This window comes from Bombina bombina, chromosome 4 (genome assembly GCF_027579735.1).
Source record: "Bombina bombina isolate aBomBom1 chromosome 4, aBomBom1.pri, whole genome shotgun sequence".
In the NCBI taxonomy this organism is placed as follows: domain Eukaryota; kingdom Metazoa; phylum Chordata; class Amphibia; order Anura; family Bombinatoridae; genus Bombina; species Bombina bombina.
In genome coordinates this window covers 610798690-610817423 of record NC_069502.1, presented here as the reverse complement: position 1 = coordinate 610817423, position 18734 = coordinate 610798690, and the positions used below count along the sequence as shown (strand labels likewise).

The window sequence follows — 18734 nt, the reverse complement described above, 5'->3', positions numbered from 1 at the left end:
ATGTATGTCAACTTAAAATCAGCTTGGACTAGCTGGTTACCTCTATCTTGGAAGAGGTGATATTCATTTTGTGTGTTTTTTGCCCTTGACGCCCACTTTCAGAAGCATGTTAAATTCACATTGTTAGTGTGTGGATTAAAGCAGCTGTTAGAATCTGCAAATACATTTTTGTATATAGTCTTTGCTGTTTGATATGCAGTTTTTGTTTTCTATGTAACATCTAATAACCTATAATCCTGATTTTTATTTATTTTAAGAAAGGACATTTTGTTATCTTGCATTTCCCATTAATATGACTGTGGGGGTACTCTAGCTTGAACAGCATTCATTGCTTGCTTCTCATACCCCACCTCTTCTGTTTGTTTTCCCAAGCTCACTTCTGATGCTCATTGCATTGAGATGCCCTTTTGAAAGTTAATTGGATATTAACATAAGCAATAAACAGTAAGCCAAAGTGAATGGAGTCTTTTTAAACTTTCAAACAACTATTTTAATGGAAATGTAAACCCAGCTGTATCAAGGCTACCTTGGCCTACTTGAAATGGCAGCATAAAAGTAGGTGCCATGGCAACAAGGCAGCTTTATGTTTATGTCCATGACTAGTAAGGCAGGATGAAAGAAGTCCCGCAGTATTATTCATTATGTTCATTGGCTTCTAAAAAGCATCTAGCGACAGTCTAAAGTGCCACTTGACTCTCTTCTAATTTCCAGTGTCTTTACCATTTCTCTTTATGTGAAGAGGTTGGGAGGGAAGGATTTGGAGGTAATATGTTAGTTACACAGACTTCTTCCCACAAATAGAAATTTACTCTAAAACTATAGCAACATTTAATCATACACCACTTTTATCCATAGCTTATTAAAGTTGTATCAGGGCTAGATTAAATGCAAAAGTCTAGTTTTTTTTTTTTTTTAGATAAAATGCACAGGTCTGGTGAAGCAGAAATGTTTGCAATGGTATTAATAAATCTGTTCAACAACAATAAGTGTCCTAACAAGGCACTTTATGTAGAGAGCTTTAGAAAGGGGCTGTAACTTTAGAACCAATTAGTTCTATGATTCTTGTTCTATGGCTTACCGGCAGTATTTTCTCATGAGCACTATTGGATGGCATTTGATCTGGTTTTAAAAAACAAAACAAAAAAACCTCTTTAGCAGAATTTTTTTTTTTGGTGCTTTATAATTATTTTTAACATTAATGTTTCTGGTGGTATTATTGTAGACAGTTTCTTAACTTCCCTCCCTCAAGTTAAAGGGACATGCCACCCACATTTTTTCTTTTATGATTTAGAAAGATAATGCAATTTTAAACATCTTTCTAATTTACTTATATTATCTAATTTGTTTTATTCTCTTGATATTCTTTGATGAAAAGCATATCTAGATATGCTCACTAGCTGCTTATTGCTTGCTGCACATAGAAGCCTCGTGTGATTGGCTCACCATGTGCATTGCTTTTTCTTCAACTAAGGATATTTAAAAAATGAAGCAAAATTAAATAATGGAAGTAAATTGTAATGTTTAAATTTCTATTCTCTATCTGAATCATGAAAAAGATTTTGGGTTTAGTGGCCCTTTAACTTAGTTTAACATATAGCTGATCCAATTTTAAAGGGATATTATACTTATATTTTTTCTTTCATAGATAGGATGTTTAAAACATGTATAAATGTGTTGTCCCTATCAACCAGGGACAAACAGAACAGAGTTCCAGTTGTCCAAATGTATGCACTTCTTGTTGGTTTCACTTTAAATTAAACCGCTTTTTCCAGCTGGTATGTAATAAATTGTTTTAAAAATGCTTCTTTGTGTCATTTAAAATGTCCGATTTTTTTCCTTTTGAAACTGCCACCTCTACTGAAAATATGAACCTTCTCTGTGAATGAAATCACAAGACAAAGGCGCCTCCTAGTGTGATACAGTTGGTACAAGATGAATAATAAGGTTGTCAAATGGAGTAGCACCCAATTCTGCTCAGTAGTGCCTACTGGGAGTTTTCAGTGTCCCAGCTCACTGCCACAGCGATACTGCCGGTCTTTCCAATGACATCTATACTCTAAACTTTTCTCCCTTTTAATGTATTTTGAATGATTAATTTTACCTGTTACAATGTATTAATTTGTTTACAAATAGCTAGTTTTTTATGGGAGAAAGATAGCACAAGAAAAGATGCTCCTGCTAGTGCTTTTGGATGGTGCTCTGACAAAATGCAGGACGACATTTGGCCGACGGACATTTGGCTGACAGACAGAAATCTAAAGAATGTTCTGATTTCGGCCGAGGGCAGATACGTTCCAGAGTGCTCTGTTCTAATCAGAGCCTCGGGCGCCGCAACTGCCTCTGGGAACCTTACCATGGGTCCCAGACCGCACGTCTTGTAATTCTCTGTCTGGGAAATTATCTATCTATCAAATCTATCTATTTATCAAATCTATCTATTGTATCTATCAAATGTATCTATTGCATCTATTGATCTATCTATCTAATCTATGTATATATCTATCAAATATATCTATCTCGTGGCCGGACTGTTATCTGACAGCCACTTGTGTTTCGGCCAAATGTCCGTCGGCTAAAAGTCCTGCCACGTTTTGGATACAGTGTCCACTGCTTCCCTGAGTTTATTGTCCCTTTAAACATTCAAAGTAAAATGTATATTTTTGCAAATGCTGAACCTCCCATCCCAGGTAAATTTTGCAGAATGTGCTCCTTTGTGTAATCTGAAAAATCTAGGTTTATGCTATGAACTAATTTCCACATAGATTGGATTATAAAATTGACTGAAATGTACATGACTGCTATTTGCTACCAAAAGTGAAAAACAAAGGTAATAAAATATATATATATTCCATTTGCTTCATGCACTCACTCTTTAGATATCCCATATGTAGCCCAGGTGACTCCTCAATGAAAGACATTTAGATCAGGGAATGTTTTTTTCCAATACTAGACAGAAAAAATCTGAAGCACACGTTCTCCATTTTATTTCCACATATACACCCGCCAGTTCAATAGTTAAGAAAACGTTTTAAGACAAAAAATTAGCAAATAATTAGTTCATTTTGTCTGAAGACCCCAGCTTACCCTTTTCTGGGGTAAAACCTCCCTGCATGGTATACAAGATAGGCAGTAGCTTTAAAACCATGTTGGTCAAACATGATATCCCTTGTGAGTCTTATACATGGTTACCAAAAGGTCGAGTGGGCTGCTTTAAATGTGGCAGTTGTGTCACCTGTAACACCATGGTATCAGGTGACACATTCACCCACCCTCCTAGATCTAAGAAATGTAGGCATAGATTTTCTTGTACCTCAGACTATGTGGTGTATATTATCATTTGCCCATGTGGGAAATAAGTTGGCAAGACCTGTACATCTTTCAGAGTGCCATCAGGGTTGCTTATAAAGACGGCACAAGGGAGCCACCTGTGGCCTGTAACTTTTTAGAAAATAAGCACACTATATCTATGCTTAGAACATTGGTAATAGACAGGATTCCCCCTTTTAAAAAAAGGAGGAAACAGAGATGAGGGGCTCTTAAAAAGAGAAGCACAGTGGATACACAGATTAGGCACAATGCATCTGAGGGGATTAAACACCCATTTGGATTTGTCTTTATTTTACTAATTTGATTGTTGCTAAAATAAAATTTAGTTTGGTAAAATGTGTTATAACTTAAAGGGACACTGAACCAAAAATGTTTCATTTGTGATTCAGATAGAGCATGCAATTTTAAGCAACTTTCTAATTTACTCCTATTATTAAAATTTCTTCATTCTCTTGGTATCTTTATTTGAAATGCAAGAATGTAAGTTTAGATGCCGGCCCATTTTTGGTTAACAACCTGGGTTGTTCTTGCTGATTGGTGGATAAATTCATCCACCAATAAAAAAGTGTTGTTCACAGTTCTGAACCAAAAAAAGAAAGATAGCAAGAGAATAAAGAAAAATTCATAATAGGAGTAAATTAGAAAGTTGCTTAAAATTGCATGCTCTATCTGAATCACGAAAGAAAAAATTTGGGTTCAGTGTCCCTTTAACCCCTTAAGAACCAAGGACGTACGCCATACGTCCTCAAAAAAGTCACTTAAAGACCGAGGACGTATGGCTTACGTCCTTGGTATTGGAAAGCGGTGTAAGCGATCCTGCTCGCTTCCAGACGCTTTCCGGTTATTGCAGTGATGCCTCGATATCGAGGCATCCTGCAATAACCTTGCATGGCCATCCGATGCAGAAAGAGCCACTCTGTGGCCCTCTCTGCACCGGACATTGATGGCCGGTATCATTGGTGGGTGGGAGGCGGGTGGCCTGTGACGTGGAGGGGGGCGGGATCATGGGCAAGGGTTGCATGGGGCGAGCGCAGTGACGTGTGCGCGGGCGTGGGTGGGAACGACTACACTACAGAAAATTTGTAAAATAAAAGTGGGACAAATATATTATAAAATTTAAAATATAAAACATCAAAGCGATCTGGGAGGTGGTGGGGGGTTGGTGTTTGGGGGGGGTAAGCTACACTACAGAAAAAAAAAATTACATTTAAAAAAAGACAAACTTTTTTTTTGTAAACTGGGTACTGGCAGACAGCTGCCAGTACCCAAGATGGCTACCAATAAGGTAGAGGGGGAGGGTTAGAGAGCTGTTTAGGGAGGATCAGGGAGTTTGGGGTCTAAGGGGGTCCTACACAATAGCATATGTAAATATGCTAAAAAAATATATAAAACAAAAAAGATACCTTTCTCTTACATGGTGTATCCAGTCCACAGATTCATCCTTACTTGTGGGATATTCTCAATCCCTACAGGAAGTGGCAAAGAGAGCACACAGCAGAGCTGTCCATATAGCTCCGTCCCCCCAGTCATTCTCTTTGCCGCTCTAACAAGTAGCATCTCCACGGGAGGGTAAAGAGTATGTGGTGTTAGATTTGTAGTTTTTATTTCCTCAATCAAGAGTTTATTTTAAAATAGTGCCGGTTTGTACTATTTACTCTGAGGCAGAAAGGGATGAAGATTTTGGCTGAGAGGAAAAAGATTTTAGCATGTTGTAACTAAAATCCATTGCTGTTCCCACACAGGACTGTTGAGTATTGGAGAACTTCAGTTGGGGGGAACAGTTTGCAGGCTTAACTGCTTAAGGTATGCTCAGTCACTTTTTTTCTAACAAGACTTAGTAATGCTAGAAGACTGACAGAAATCTCCATGTGGGAAGGTAAGCCATATTCTCAGACTCAGTATAGAAGGATGGCTTGGTTAAAAGGGCTTAAACACTGGTGGACACTGTTATGGGGAAAATCTATTATTTTTTTATATAATCTGATGTTTGCACAAGTGTGTGTCATGTTTGGAACACTTTATAGGGGTTTTATACGCCTGGCATTATTTTAGACACCAATATTGACTCAGGAAGGCCCCACAACTCCGGAGTGAAGAGGGAGGGGGCCTAATTTTCGCGCCTCAGTTGCGCAGTTGTTTTGCAAGTCAGCTTCATGCAGCTTCACATGTAGAGTCCAGAGATTGCAGAAGGACTTCAGGGAGGCTTATTTTGTTCCAAAACTAATCCCCAAGGAAGGTAGGGCCACAGCAGAGACTGTGGCATCGTGCTGTAGTGTGTTAAACCGGTGGCAGCTTCAATTTGCTCCGGTTTGGGCAATAAGGGGTTAATTGGCTTGAAACTTGGTGTGCAATCTTTTCAAAGCATTAGGATCATATGGTGTAAATTTCATAAAGATCGGATGTTTTTTTGAGATTTGGTAAAAAAGTGGGTGCTTTTTATTATTTAAAGGCACAGTAACGTCTTTTCAAAAAGTGTATTTTTTTGTATTTAAGTGCTATCTAAGTCTGTCTAACATGTCTGAGCCTACAGATAGACCTTGTTCTATGTGTTTGAAAGCCATGGCGGTACCCCCATTGCATTTGTGTTTAAAGTGTGCTAAGGTATCTAAACATTTTAATGACCATGCAGTAACACTTAAAAATGTAGCCCAAGATGATTCTTTGACGGAAGGTAATGAGGATAGTCCTCCTTCCTCTCCCCATGTGTCTACACCAGTTACACCCGCGCAAGCGTTGCCTAGTACCTCTAGCGCATTGTGCCCTATTACATTACAACAATTAGCAGAAGTCATGGATAATTCCCTTGCGGCATTTCTATCCAAACTGCCATTTTTTCCAAAAAAGCGTGATAGCTCAGTTTTAAGAACAGAGGATGAGCAATCAGAAGCTTTGGATGATTTATCTGTAGTACCCTCACAACACTCTGAAGTGGCAGTGAGGGATGGTCTGTCCGAGGGAGAAATTTCTGACACAGGAAAAATTTCTCAGCGGGCAGAGTCAGATTCATTAGCGTTTAAATTTAAGCTGGAACACCTCCGCGTCCTGCTTAAGGAGGTTTTAGCTACGCTAGATGATTGTGACCCCGTGGTGGTCCCTGAAAAATTGTGTAAAATGGACAGATTTTTAGAGGTCCCTGTATACACTGATGCGTTTCCGATCCCAAAGAGGGTGGCGGATATTGTGACTAAGGAGTGGGAGAGACCAGGTGTACCTTTTGTTCCCCCCCTTTCTTTAAGAAAATGTTCCCCATAAATGACCCCAGGTGGGACGCGTGGCAGACGGTCCCTAAGGTGGAGGGAGCAGTTTCAACACTTGCTAAGTGTACAACTATACCAACAGAAGACAGTTGTGCTTTTAAAGACCCTATGGATAAAAAATTGGAAGGTTTGCTGAAGAAAATGTTTGTTCTGCAAGGTTTCCTTCTCCAGCCAATTGCCTGCATTATTCCTGTAACTACTGCAGCGGCTTTTTGGTTTGAGGCGCTGGAGGAGTCGCTCCAGAGGGAGACTTCATATGACGAAGTCATGGATAGAATTCATGCTTTAAAGCTGGCTAATTCTTTTATCACTGATGCCGCTTTCCAATTAGCTAAGTTAGCGGTGAAAAATTCAGGTTTTGCCATTATGACGCGAAGAGCGCTTTGGCTCAAATCATGGTCGGCTGACGTGTCGTCCAAAACAAAATTACTAAACATTCCTTTCAAGGGAAAGACCCTTTTTGGTCCCGAGTTGAAAGAAATTATCGCGGATATCACTGGGGGAAAGGGTCATGCCCTCCCGCAGGATAGACCGTTCAAGGCTAAAAACAAGGCTAATTTTCGCTCCTTTCGCAACTTCAAACTCTGCTGCCGCTAAGCAAGAGGGTAACGCTTCCCAGCCTAAAGCAACCTGGAAACCCTTGCAGGGCTGGAATAAGGGTAAACAGACCAAGAAGCCTGCTGCCAAGACAGCATGAAGGGGTAGCCCCCCGATCCGGGACTGGATCTAGTAGGGGGCAGACTTTCTCTCTTTGCTCAGGCTTGGGCACGAGACGTTCCAGATCCCTGGGCATTAGAAATTGTTGCTCAGGGGTATCTTCTAGAATTCAAGGACTCTCCCCCAAGGGGAAGGTTCCACATTTCTCGTTTTTCTTCAGACCAGACAAAGAAACAGGCGTTCTTACGCTGTGTCGAAGATCTTCTAAAGATGGGAGTGATACACCCAGTTCCAATTGCAGAACAAGGACTGGGATTTTACTCAAACCTGTTTGTAGTTCCCAAGAAGGAAGGACATTTCAGGCCAATCCTGGATCTAAAAATTCTAAACAAATTCCTCAGAGTTCCATCTTTCAAAATGGAAACTATTCGGACAATCTTGCCGATGATCCAGGATGGTCAATATATGACTACCGTGGATCTAAAGGATGCGTACCTACATATTCCTATCCACAAAGATCATCATCAGTTCCTAAGGTTCGCCTTTCTGGACACGCATTACCAGTTCGTGGCTCTTCCTTTTGGGTTGGCCACCGCTCCCAGAATTTTCACAAAGGTGCTAGGGTCCCTTCTAGCGGTACTAAGACCGCGGGGCATTGCAGTAGCACCTTACCTAGGTGACATCTTAATACAGGCGTCGTATTTTCACAGAGCAAAGGCTCATACGGACATTGTTCTGGCCTTTCTAAGGTCTCACGGGTGGAAGGTGAACGTAGAAAAAAGTTCTCTGTCCCCGCTCACAAGGGTTCCCTTCCTGGGAACAATAATAGACTCGATAGAAATGAAAATCTTTCTGACAGAAGTCAGGAAGTCAAAGCTTTTGAATACTTGCCGAGTTCTTCATTCCATTTCTCGGCCTTCTGTGGCTCAGTGCATGGAGGTAATCGGTCTAATGGTTGCGGCAATGGACGTAGTCCCTTTTGCCCGAATTCATCTAAGACCACTGCAACTGTGCATGCTCAAACAGTGGAATGGGGATTATGCAGATTTGTCTCCTCAAATACAAATGGACCAGAAAACCAGAGACTCTCTTCTCTGGTGGTTGTCTCAGGATCACCTGTCTCAGGGAATGAGTTTCCGCAGACCGGAGTGGATCATTGTCACGACCGATGCCAGTCTGTTAGGCTGGGGTGCGGTCTGGGACTCCCTGAAAGCTCAGGGTCTATGGTCTCGGGAAGAATCTCTTCTCCCGATAAACATTTTGGAACTCAGAGCGATATTCTATACGCTCCAGGCATGGCCTCAACTAGCGGAGGCCAAATTCATCAGATTTCAGTCGGACAACATCACGACTGTAGCGTACATCAATCATCAGGGAGGAACAGAGAGTTCCCTAGCGATGAAGGAAGTAACCAAGATCATCAAATGGGCGGAGGATCACTCCTGCCACCTATCTGCAATTCACATCCCAGGAGTAGACAACTGGGAGGCAGATTATCTGAGTCGTCAGACTTTCCATCCGGGGGAGTGGGAACTCCACCCCGAGGTCTTTGCTCAGCTAACCCAGCTATGGGGCATTCCAGAATTGGATCTGATGGCGTCCCGTCAGAACACCAAACTTCCCCTTTACGGATCCAGATCCAGGGATCCCAAGGCGGCATTGATAGATGCTTTAGTAGCGCCTTGGTCATTCAGTCTAGCTTATGTCTTTCCACCGTTTCCTCTTCTCCCTCGGCTAGTAGCCAGAATCAAACAGGAGAAGGCTTCGGTAATTCTGATAGCGCTTGCCTGGCCACGCAGGACTTGGTATGCAGACCTAGTGGACATGTCATCGGCTCCACCAGGGAAACTGCCATCGAGGCAGGATCTTCTAATTCAAGGTCCATTCAAGCATCCAAATCTAGTTTCTCTGCAACTGACTGCTTGGAGATTGAACGCTTAATTCTAGCTAAGCGTGGGTTCTCTGAATCAGTTATAGATACTCTGATCCAGGCAAGAAAGCCTGTCACCAGGAAAATTTACCATAAGATATGGCGGAAATATCTTTGTTGGTGCGAATCCAAAGGTTACTCGTGGAGTAAGGTTAGGATTCCAAGGATATTGTCTTTTTTCCAAGAAGGATTGGAGAAAGGTTTGTCAGCTAGTTCCTTAAAGGGACAGATATCTGCTCTGTCTATCCTGTTACACAAGCGTCTGGCAGCTGTACCAGACGTTCAGGCGTTTGCACAGGCCCTAGTTAGAATCAAGCCTGTCTACAGACCTGTGGCTCCTCCATGGAGTCTAAATTTAGTTCTTTCAGTTCTTCAAGGGGTTTCGTTTGAACCTTTGCATTCCATAGATATTAAGTAATTATCTTGGAAAGTTTTGTTTTTGGTAGCTATTTCTTCTGCTCGAAGAGTTTCTGAATTGTCTGCTTTGCAGTGTAATTCACCCTATCTGGTGTTCCATGCAGATAAGGTTGTTTTGCGTACAAAACCTGGTTTTCTTCCAAAAGTGGTTTCTAATAAGAATATTAACCAGGAAATCTTTGTTCCTTCTCTGTGCCCTAATCCATTTTCTAAGAAGGAACGACTGTTACACAATCTTGATGTGGTTCGTGTTTTAAAATTCTATTTAAAAGCAACTAAAGATTTCAGACAAACATCATCCTTGTTTGTTGTCTATTCTGGTAAGAGGAGAGGTTAGAAAGCGACTGCTACCTCTCTTTCCTTCTGGCTGAAAAGCATCATCCGATTGGCTTATGAGACTGCTGGACAGCAGCCTCCTGAACGAATTGCAGCTCATTCCACTAGAGCTGTGGCTTCCACATGGGCTTTCAAGAATGAGGCTTCTGTTGAACAGATTTGTAAGGCAGCGACTTGGTCTTCACTGCATACATTTGCCAAGTTTTACAAATTCGATACTTTTGCTTCTTCGGAGGCTATTTTTGGGAGAAAAGTTTTGCAAGTAGTGGTGCCTTCCGTTTAGGTTACCTGACTTGTTCCCTCCCTTCATCCGTGTCCTAAAGCTTTGGTATTGGTATCCCACAAGTAAGGATGAATCAGTGGACTGGATACACCATGTAAGAGAAAACAGAATTTATGCTTACCTGATAAATTACTTTCTCTTACGGTGTATCCAGTCCACGGCCTGCCCTGGCAATTAAGTCAGGTTCAAATTTATTTTAGTAAAACTACAGTCACCACTGCACCCTATAGTTTCTCCTTTTTCTCCTAACCGTCGGTCGAATGACTGGGGGGCGGAGCCTGAGGGGAGCTATATGGACAGCTCTGCTGTGTGCTCTCTTTGCCACTTCCTGTAGGGATTGAGAATATCCCACAAGTAAGGATGAATCCGTGGACTGGATACACCATAAGAGAAAGTAATTTATCAGGTAAGCATAAATTCTGTTTTTATATTAGTACTGGCAGACTTTCTGCCAGTACTTAAGATGGCGGGGACAATTGTGTGGTGAGGAAGGGAAGAGAGCTCTTTGGGTGGGATCAGGGGGTCTGATGTGTCAGGTGGGAGGCTGATCTCTACACTAAAGCTAAAATTTACCCTGCAAGCCCCCTACAAGCTACCTAATTAAAGGGACATTATACACTCATTTTTTCTTTGAATAAATGTTTTGTAGATGATCTATTTATATAGCCCATAAAGTTGTGTTTTTTTTGTTTTTATAGCTTTGCTTATTTTTAAATAACATTGCTCTGATTTTCAGACTCCTAACCAAGCCCCAAAGTTTTATGAGAATACCGTCAGCTACCTTCTCCAGCTTGCTCCTGCTTGTATAAAGGGTCTTTTCATATGCAAAAGAAGGGGGATGGGGGGAGTGTCTTATTTCCCACTTGCAGTGGGCTTTCCAGCTACTTTTTCAGTAGAGCTAAACTGAAAGCTTCTAAGTAAGTTTTTAAACAGTTTTATACTGGATTTTTAGATCAGTATCTGCATTTTATTCTTTATAGTAGTGTTTATTACATGCAGTTATATGAAAAGGAGTGTATACTGTCCCTTTAACCCCTTCACTGCTGGGCATAATTCACGTGTGGTGCGCAGTGGCATTTAGCGGCCTTCTAATTATCAAAAAGCAACGCCAAAGCCATATATGTCTGCTATTTCTGAACAAAGGGGATCCCAGAGAAGCATTTACAACCATTTGTGCCATAATTGCACAAGCTGTTTGTAAATAATTTCAGTGAGAAACCTAAAGTTTGTGACAAAGTGAACGTTTTTTTTTTTATTTGATCGCATTTGGCGGTGAAATGGTGGCATGAAATATACCAAAATGGGCCTATATCAATACTTTGGGTTGTCTACTACACTAAAGCTAAAATTAACCCTACAAGCTTCCAACAAGATCCCTAATTAACCACTTCACTGCTGGGCATAATACACGTGTGGTGCGCAGAGTACTAGCAAAGTACTACTTGTATTTATTGCCCTATAACTTTCAAAAAAAGCAAAGAACATGTAAACATTGGGTATTTCTAAACTCAGGACAATTTAGAAACTATTTAGCATGGGAGTTTTTTGGTGGTTGTAGATGTGTAACAGATTTTGGGGTTCAAAGTAAGAAAAAGTGTGTGTTTTTCCATTTTTTCCTCATTTTATATTTTTTTTTTTTATAGTAAATTATAAGATATAATGAAAATAATGGTATCTTTAGAAAGTCCATTTAATGGCGAGAAAAACGATATATAACATGTGTGGGTACAGTAAATGAGTAAGGAAAATTACAGCTAAACACAAACACTGCAGAAATGCAAAAATAGCCTTGGTCCCAAACGGACAGAAAATGGAAAAGTGCTGTGGTCATTAAGGGGTTAAGTTGCATGCCATCGGTCCCTAGTGACCATAATATATGTGTGTGCTTTATATATAGTTAAATACATAACAATGAAACATATCATCTAATCATGTCTTTGAGGGTAGTGTACAAATATTCCACACAAAGCATATCATATATATTGATCATTCTGTGTTTTAGAATGTTGACATTGTATCATATTGATCTTGAGTGATGGCTCATCCATATTGCTTAACACAGTGTGAAGTTGTCTGATTAATAAGCTAGTAGAGGTATTAAACAATATACTTCATAAGTAATCTGACACATCTTCATTTCTATTTCTAGTCCCATTGTTGTCTGGTTGGTAATTTAATCTACTGTATTGTAGATGTCGATCGTATCCACTACATATTATACACTCAGCACTCCTTAGGGATTGGTTATCTATTTAAACGGTCTGCCCAATCATAAACTATTGTTAAAATGAGAACTCGTCCATGATTGGTTGATATGACCTGCTCAGAGAGTGTAGTCTGTGAGGATTGGCTACTAGCCATTTACTATAGAAGTATAGCAGGAAGTGTAATTTTTTTTTGTTTGTATGTAGAAATACATGCATTCGATTGATGATTATTTAGAGAGATCTCATGGAATTACATTAAGCACACACATATATCAGGACAACAATTTGGTTCAGAGGTATTTTTCATATCATTAATTGTCATATAAAGAATTGAGGGTCCGATTTTGAGTCTCACACACTTTGCAATTATAGCTAACATTAATGCTATGTAGAGGTGCTAGCAGCTTAACACTTGTTATTGTAGTATTTTCTTTAGCTCCATTGGTCTGTAGCAGTGTCCATTAGTGACATTTTCACATAAGAATAGAGACCCAGGGATTGGTTACCTATTAAACGGTCTGCCCAATCATAGACAATTGTTAAAGTGAGAACTCGTCTATGATTAGCCAAAATGACCTGCTTAGAAAGTGTAGTCTGTGAGGATTGGCTACTAGCCATTAACTATAGAAGTATAGCAGGAAGTGTATCTTTTTTTTTTTGTATGTAGAAATACATGCATTTGATTAATGATTATTTAGAGAGATCTCATGGAAGATCTGAATCCTGCACTATGTACATCATTAAGGTAAAAACTATTTTTTGCATAGAGATGTTCAGGTGATATTTTCTAGTCAGCTTTTTACAGCTATGCTGCATCACTTTCAAGTGTTTCAACATTTGGGTATCATGGCCCTTTAAGTATTTTTCGTCATCGGGTGTTTCAAACCGCAGGTATTTCAACAGTGCTACTGCTGACAGAGTTGTTTGTCATACACTGTTTGGGAATAGCGTCTTGAAACGCTGAAGAGTCAGTAAGGTATGTAATCTCATGCGGCTATGCATAATAGTGCCAACACGGTCCAAGGGTTTTATTAATGTTTATATGTATGCAATTATGCTTGAACATAGAAATGTGCAGCGTGTTTATATTTATATACGGACTGCCATTGTTATAAATATAGAGTGAATCGCTACAAATGTTTCCAATTTTCTGTTAATGATTGAAAAGCATGTTGCTACACACTCCAGTAAATTACTATGTAATAGTGTCTTGAGATTAAATTTAATACTCGATAGACACAAACATTATCAAATCTAGTATGTTTAACTCTCTATATGTATTAGTTGAGCTTCTATTGTGTATTAAGTAATGGTATCACACGTGATGAAATATCCTTGATACTATATCTATATTAGAATCGCTAAGCTGGAAATGTTTAACATGTAATGATTGTCTTTAGATGTAATGAGATTTCAGTTGGGGATGACAATTTAAATTTTTAAATTTGTTTATATTTATTTTGGTGGTATGCACAAGTTTTTTGTACATATCACTGATTTGAAAATATTATATTCATAGATTGTTTTGAGAAAGGCTTACTGCACGAGCCGAAACGTCGACTTTTGTGATGCTATACTTTTAATAAAAATATCTCTCTAATGCAACAAAGACCCGTGAGTGCCCTCCATTCTTCATTTGGATATATATATATATATATATATATATATATATATATATATATATATATATATATATAAAATCATCTCTATCATCTCTATCTCTTCCCCCCTCCCCCCAGTTAATCGTTTCTCAAAATATGATTTATGCCATTAAGTACTTCACCTCTGTTTTGCCCATTTTTGCAGTTTGGTAGAGAAGTAGCTCATTATTGTAGCCATCTTGATTATTGAATTAGGAAATTCTACAGTATCGTTTGTGATTGGTTAGTGAATTAGCTTGTCACAGATTATTGCAATCAAAAATATTGTAATATATAAAAATTGCAATTTAAAGTGCATGATAATAAAAAGTCAGTCAACACAGTCCTAATACTAAACAATGGAATGTGCAATACAACTTTTTCTTCAGAATAACACAGAACAAAGTGGTGGGTTGTAGTTCTATTCTTCTCTAGTATCTTTGCATTGCTAAATACAAATTAAACCTGATACAGACCAGGAAACACTATCACCATTATAATTAATCTTTACTACACACAGTACTTTGTTAGGTAACCATATTTACCTATAGCGGAGATGACTAAGAACTAGTCCGTTAACAAACCACTAATTATGATAAAAGTCAACCTTGCACTTAGAGGCAATGCTGTACGCATACTACAGGGCGTGAAATTTGAGCTAAAGCAAGATATTGGGTGTCTTGTGTTACACCCCTGTTGGCTTTTTACCCCACTTCAACTTTCTGCTTTTATTGCTAAACTAAATGTATAAAAAGATAGGAAAGTCCATACAGCAGTGTTTTCTGCAGGTGATATTTTGCATTTCAAATTTGCTCCTCTCAAATTACTATACAAAAAGGGATTAGCTGCTCTCTTCTAGTGACCCTGTAAAGATCAAGCTTGTGAAAATTGTTTAGAAGATATTTTTTTTGCATACACAAAGTACGGAAGTCTATAAAGTTAATCTCTGAAATAACATATCAAGTTTACAGGTATAATTCAAAATGTAGAATTGCCAATAAATCTCACTTTACCTCATTTTTCCCATCCTGAACTTTTGACATAATCATGAGTGTATTGAAAACATGCGACTCACAGATGGTAGTGTAGAGAAATGAATAGTATGAACAATAAAAATATGAAAGAATTAGAGGTTTGAAAATGTCAAGGGGTTAGGAAATTCACAGTTTACTGTCACAACAAAATTATCACATCAAATTCTGTGAAACCTTCACACAGCCTTTAACCTGGGCATATCAGAAATGCAGTTTGCTACTACTAAATTTCACATGACCACGCATGGATAAAGCTTGTTGAAACATACATTTTAAAGGGGCAGTGTACCTGAAAATTGTTCTTGTTTAAAAAGAAAGAGAATACCTTTATTACCTGTCTGCATTACCAACATTGTTATATTGATATACTTTTTACCTCTATGATTACCTGTATCTAAGCCCCTGCAGATACAATAACAATTCTGGAGAGTATATTGTCCCTTTTTTAATTAGAGGTGAATCAGATATGGTGAAGTACTGTTAAATTTATTGCAGTCAAAAATATTCTGAATTATTCACTTACGAAATTCCAGTGTTACGTTCAGAAAACATTCTCGATAAAACAGTATTTACAAATGTGTTATAAATAATGTCACTCAACTGAATTGTCCATATAGAATAACTTTGTCTCAGTATAGTCCTCTATTACAGAGGATTACAGCAGATTAAATTTGATAACTTGCACAAACAATCCTGCTCCTGTTTGAGGCTGCCCTGCCTTGTGACATCTGTGCTCAGCAACATCACACTTTACTGCAAACACAGCAGCTTTCTCAAATTTGTATTCTCATGCTTTCTATGTGGCTAATCAGGGGGATAAAGATTCTAAAAGAGCCCCCTCTTCGATCGCCAACACCATTATGATCAGCTGCAAATTAGTGGGATATTTGACCCGTCATTCAGAAGATGGGTGTCAATCTTTTAAATAAATGGTCCCCTTTAATTAAATCAGAGGTAGAGATAAGGGTTATGTAGCAGCCCCCTCTTATTCCATAAGAAAACATATTTAATACAGTGTGCCTTTATCGCTGCACCACAAATGCAAAGGTGCCACTTCTAAAATGTCAGGTTCTTGAGGTTCACTATTAGATCTGATTATGTACCAGATAAACCTTTGTACATGTAATTGTGTAAATTATTCAACTCTAGTTCTCCTATATTTTCCCCAGAGGTTAAAGTGAGATACCTGAGCAAAAATAAAATGCTCTAATGTGCTAGAGGGTGCTCAACCTTGGTGCTCCAGAGGCTTTGGAACTACTTTTCCCATGATGCTCAGGCACTGAGCATCAGCTGGCTGATCATTATGGGAAATGTAGATCTAAAACCTCTGGAGCACCCCTGTGTATTATTATACTATTGCTTGCAATGAGCTGTGTGTTTTGACCCCATGCACAGCAATACATTTCAAACCGTATTAGAAGTATTTCTAATATAATCATACACATGGTATGCAGTGTGCACTCATTTTCAATCTGTGTCTTATCTGGTTGAAATTTAAACTTTCATGGTTTAGATAGCATTTATATTTAAGAGACTTTTGAGTTTGCTTCATTATCTTCATATCCTTTGTTGAAAAGTACACATAGGGGGCCCAGTATCAGCATTTCATTACTGGTAGGTAGCTGGTGATTGGTGGTTACACAAGTATGCTTCTTGTCATTGGATAACAATATGTGCGTTGGCAAGGCAATAGTGCAGGAATGAAATACTCTTAATGCAGTAGAGCATTTTCGTTTTACACCATTTATATCTTTTTAATGGTTGCAAAACTTGCTTTCTTTTTAGTACTGCCATACAACTTTTGTAGAATAGCGCTTTTCTTGGAATTTGTATTTCACCATTTTCAGGTTGTTTTACTGACATAAGCATGTAATTAAAACCCCGAATAATGTTTTTATCGTGGCTGCACATTGTAGTTTTTAATAGTTTGAATAATTTGTGATTTTTTTTTTAACACTTGTTCTACCAATTGTTATTCTAATATATGATTATTTTTCCTTTGTAGACCAATCTTCCTATTTTTAAATTAAAAGAGTCCGGTGTCAGAAGAAGATATAGCGATTTTGAGTGGCTGAGGACTGAGCTTGAACGAGAAAGCAAGGTGAGAAACCTTTTATAAAGTCTAACTCTTGTAAAACCATATTCGTACTGGGGGATATAGTCTTTTTTACAACTGGTATAGGTAGAAATGCTTCCCAGAAGTCTGAGTAGATCGGAACTTCCAACCCTGCTTGTCAGTTCAGTTTCAGGCTGAGCTAATGCTCTTTGTTTACTAAATTGTCTTCAGATTTGGAGATCTGGTTCTTCCCATTGTATTTGTTTGTTTCAAGACTGTTTTGGTATGCATGTATGCTAATATATGATAATAATATAAAGGGGTTTTGGTATGCATTTATGCTTCTATATGATGATATAAAGGGGTTTTGGTATGCATTTATGCTTGTATATGATAATATAAAAGGGTTTTGGTATGCATTTATGCTTGTATATGGTATGCATTTATGCTTGTATATGATAATATAAAGGGGTTTTGGTATGCATTTATGCTTGTATATGATAATATAAAAGGGTGTTGGTATGCATTTATGCTTGCATATGGTATGCATTTATGCTTGTATATGATAATAGTATAAAGGGGTTTTGGTATGCATTTATGCTTGTATATGATAATATAAAAGGGTGTTGGTATGCATTTATGCTTGTATATGAGAATAATATAAAGGGGTTTTGGTAAGCATTTATGCTTGTATATGGTATGCATTTATGCTTGTATATCATAATAATATATAAGGGTATTGGTGTACATTTATGCTTGTATATGATAATATAAAGGGTTTTTGGTAAGCATTTATGCTTGTATATGATAATATAAAAGGGTTTTGGTATGCATTTATGCTTGTATATGATAATATAAAATAGTTTTGGTATACATTTATGCTTGTATGTTATAATAATATAAAGGGGTTTTGGTATGCATGTATGCTTGTATATGATAATATATATCTTATGCTCGTTGGATACTCCACTATCAGACCGAACTCGGCCAGTAGTCTTCTTATCACGGCATCGAGCCGGAATGATAGGGAATATCACAGAGCAGAGAGAGTTCGTAAGATGAGGTAAGCAGCACTCACCAAAGGCAGGATAGTCTTCAGCGGCAACGGTGAAGTAGTCCAAAGGTAAACCACTTGAATGGTCAGGCAGGGTTTGGCAACAGAGAGGCAATCCAGAATAATAGTGGTTAATCAAGCAGAGAAGTCAGACAAGCAGAGGCCAGCAGTAGTGTATCAATCCAGCAATGTAGGGGTTAACAGGCAGAGTAGTCAGACAGGCAGGGTTCAGCAACAATAAGGCAAATAGCAGTAACGATCTATCACACCCAGGAGCACACAAAGTAACACCTATACTTGGGCAGTGATAGATCGTTTCTGTGCAACTTAAATAGGCGCAGGATTTGTGCCACAGGAATCCGGACCAGCATCAGACAGAGGAGCGTGTAGCGTTGACGTCAGCGCTGCACGCATCCGGAGCAGACACAGCCCCTGACAACGAGCAGGGAAGGAGACGCCGCACCACTAGCAAACGGCTAGAGTGGCGCGGCATGACATAGCCCCCTTCTCAAGGGTTTCCGGGAATCAGAGTCGGC

The 18734-nt window shown here is 38.8% G+C and overlaps 1 protein-coding gene across 1 annotated transcript in view; it reads left to right on the top strand.

Moving 5' to 3' along the window:
• The window catches only part of SNX3 (sorting nexin 3), a 184372-nt gene that overhangs the window by 70714 nt on the left and 94924 nt on the right, over positions 1-18734 (top strand). The window contains exon 2 of the mRNA XM_053710608.1: positions 17094-17189. Coding sequence (XP_053566583.1) covers positions 17094-17189 — 96 coding nt within the window. The remainder of the gene's footprint in view (positions 1-17093; positions 17190-18734) is intronic.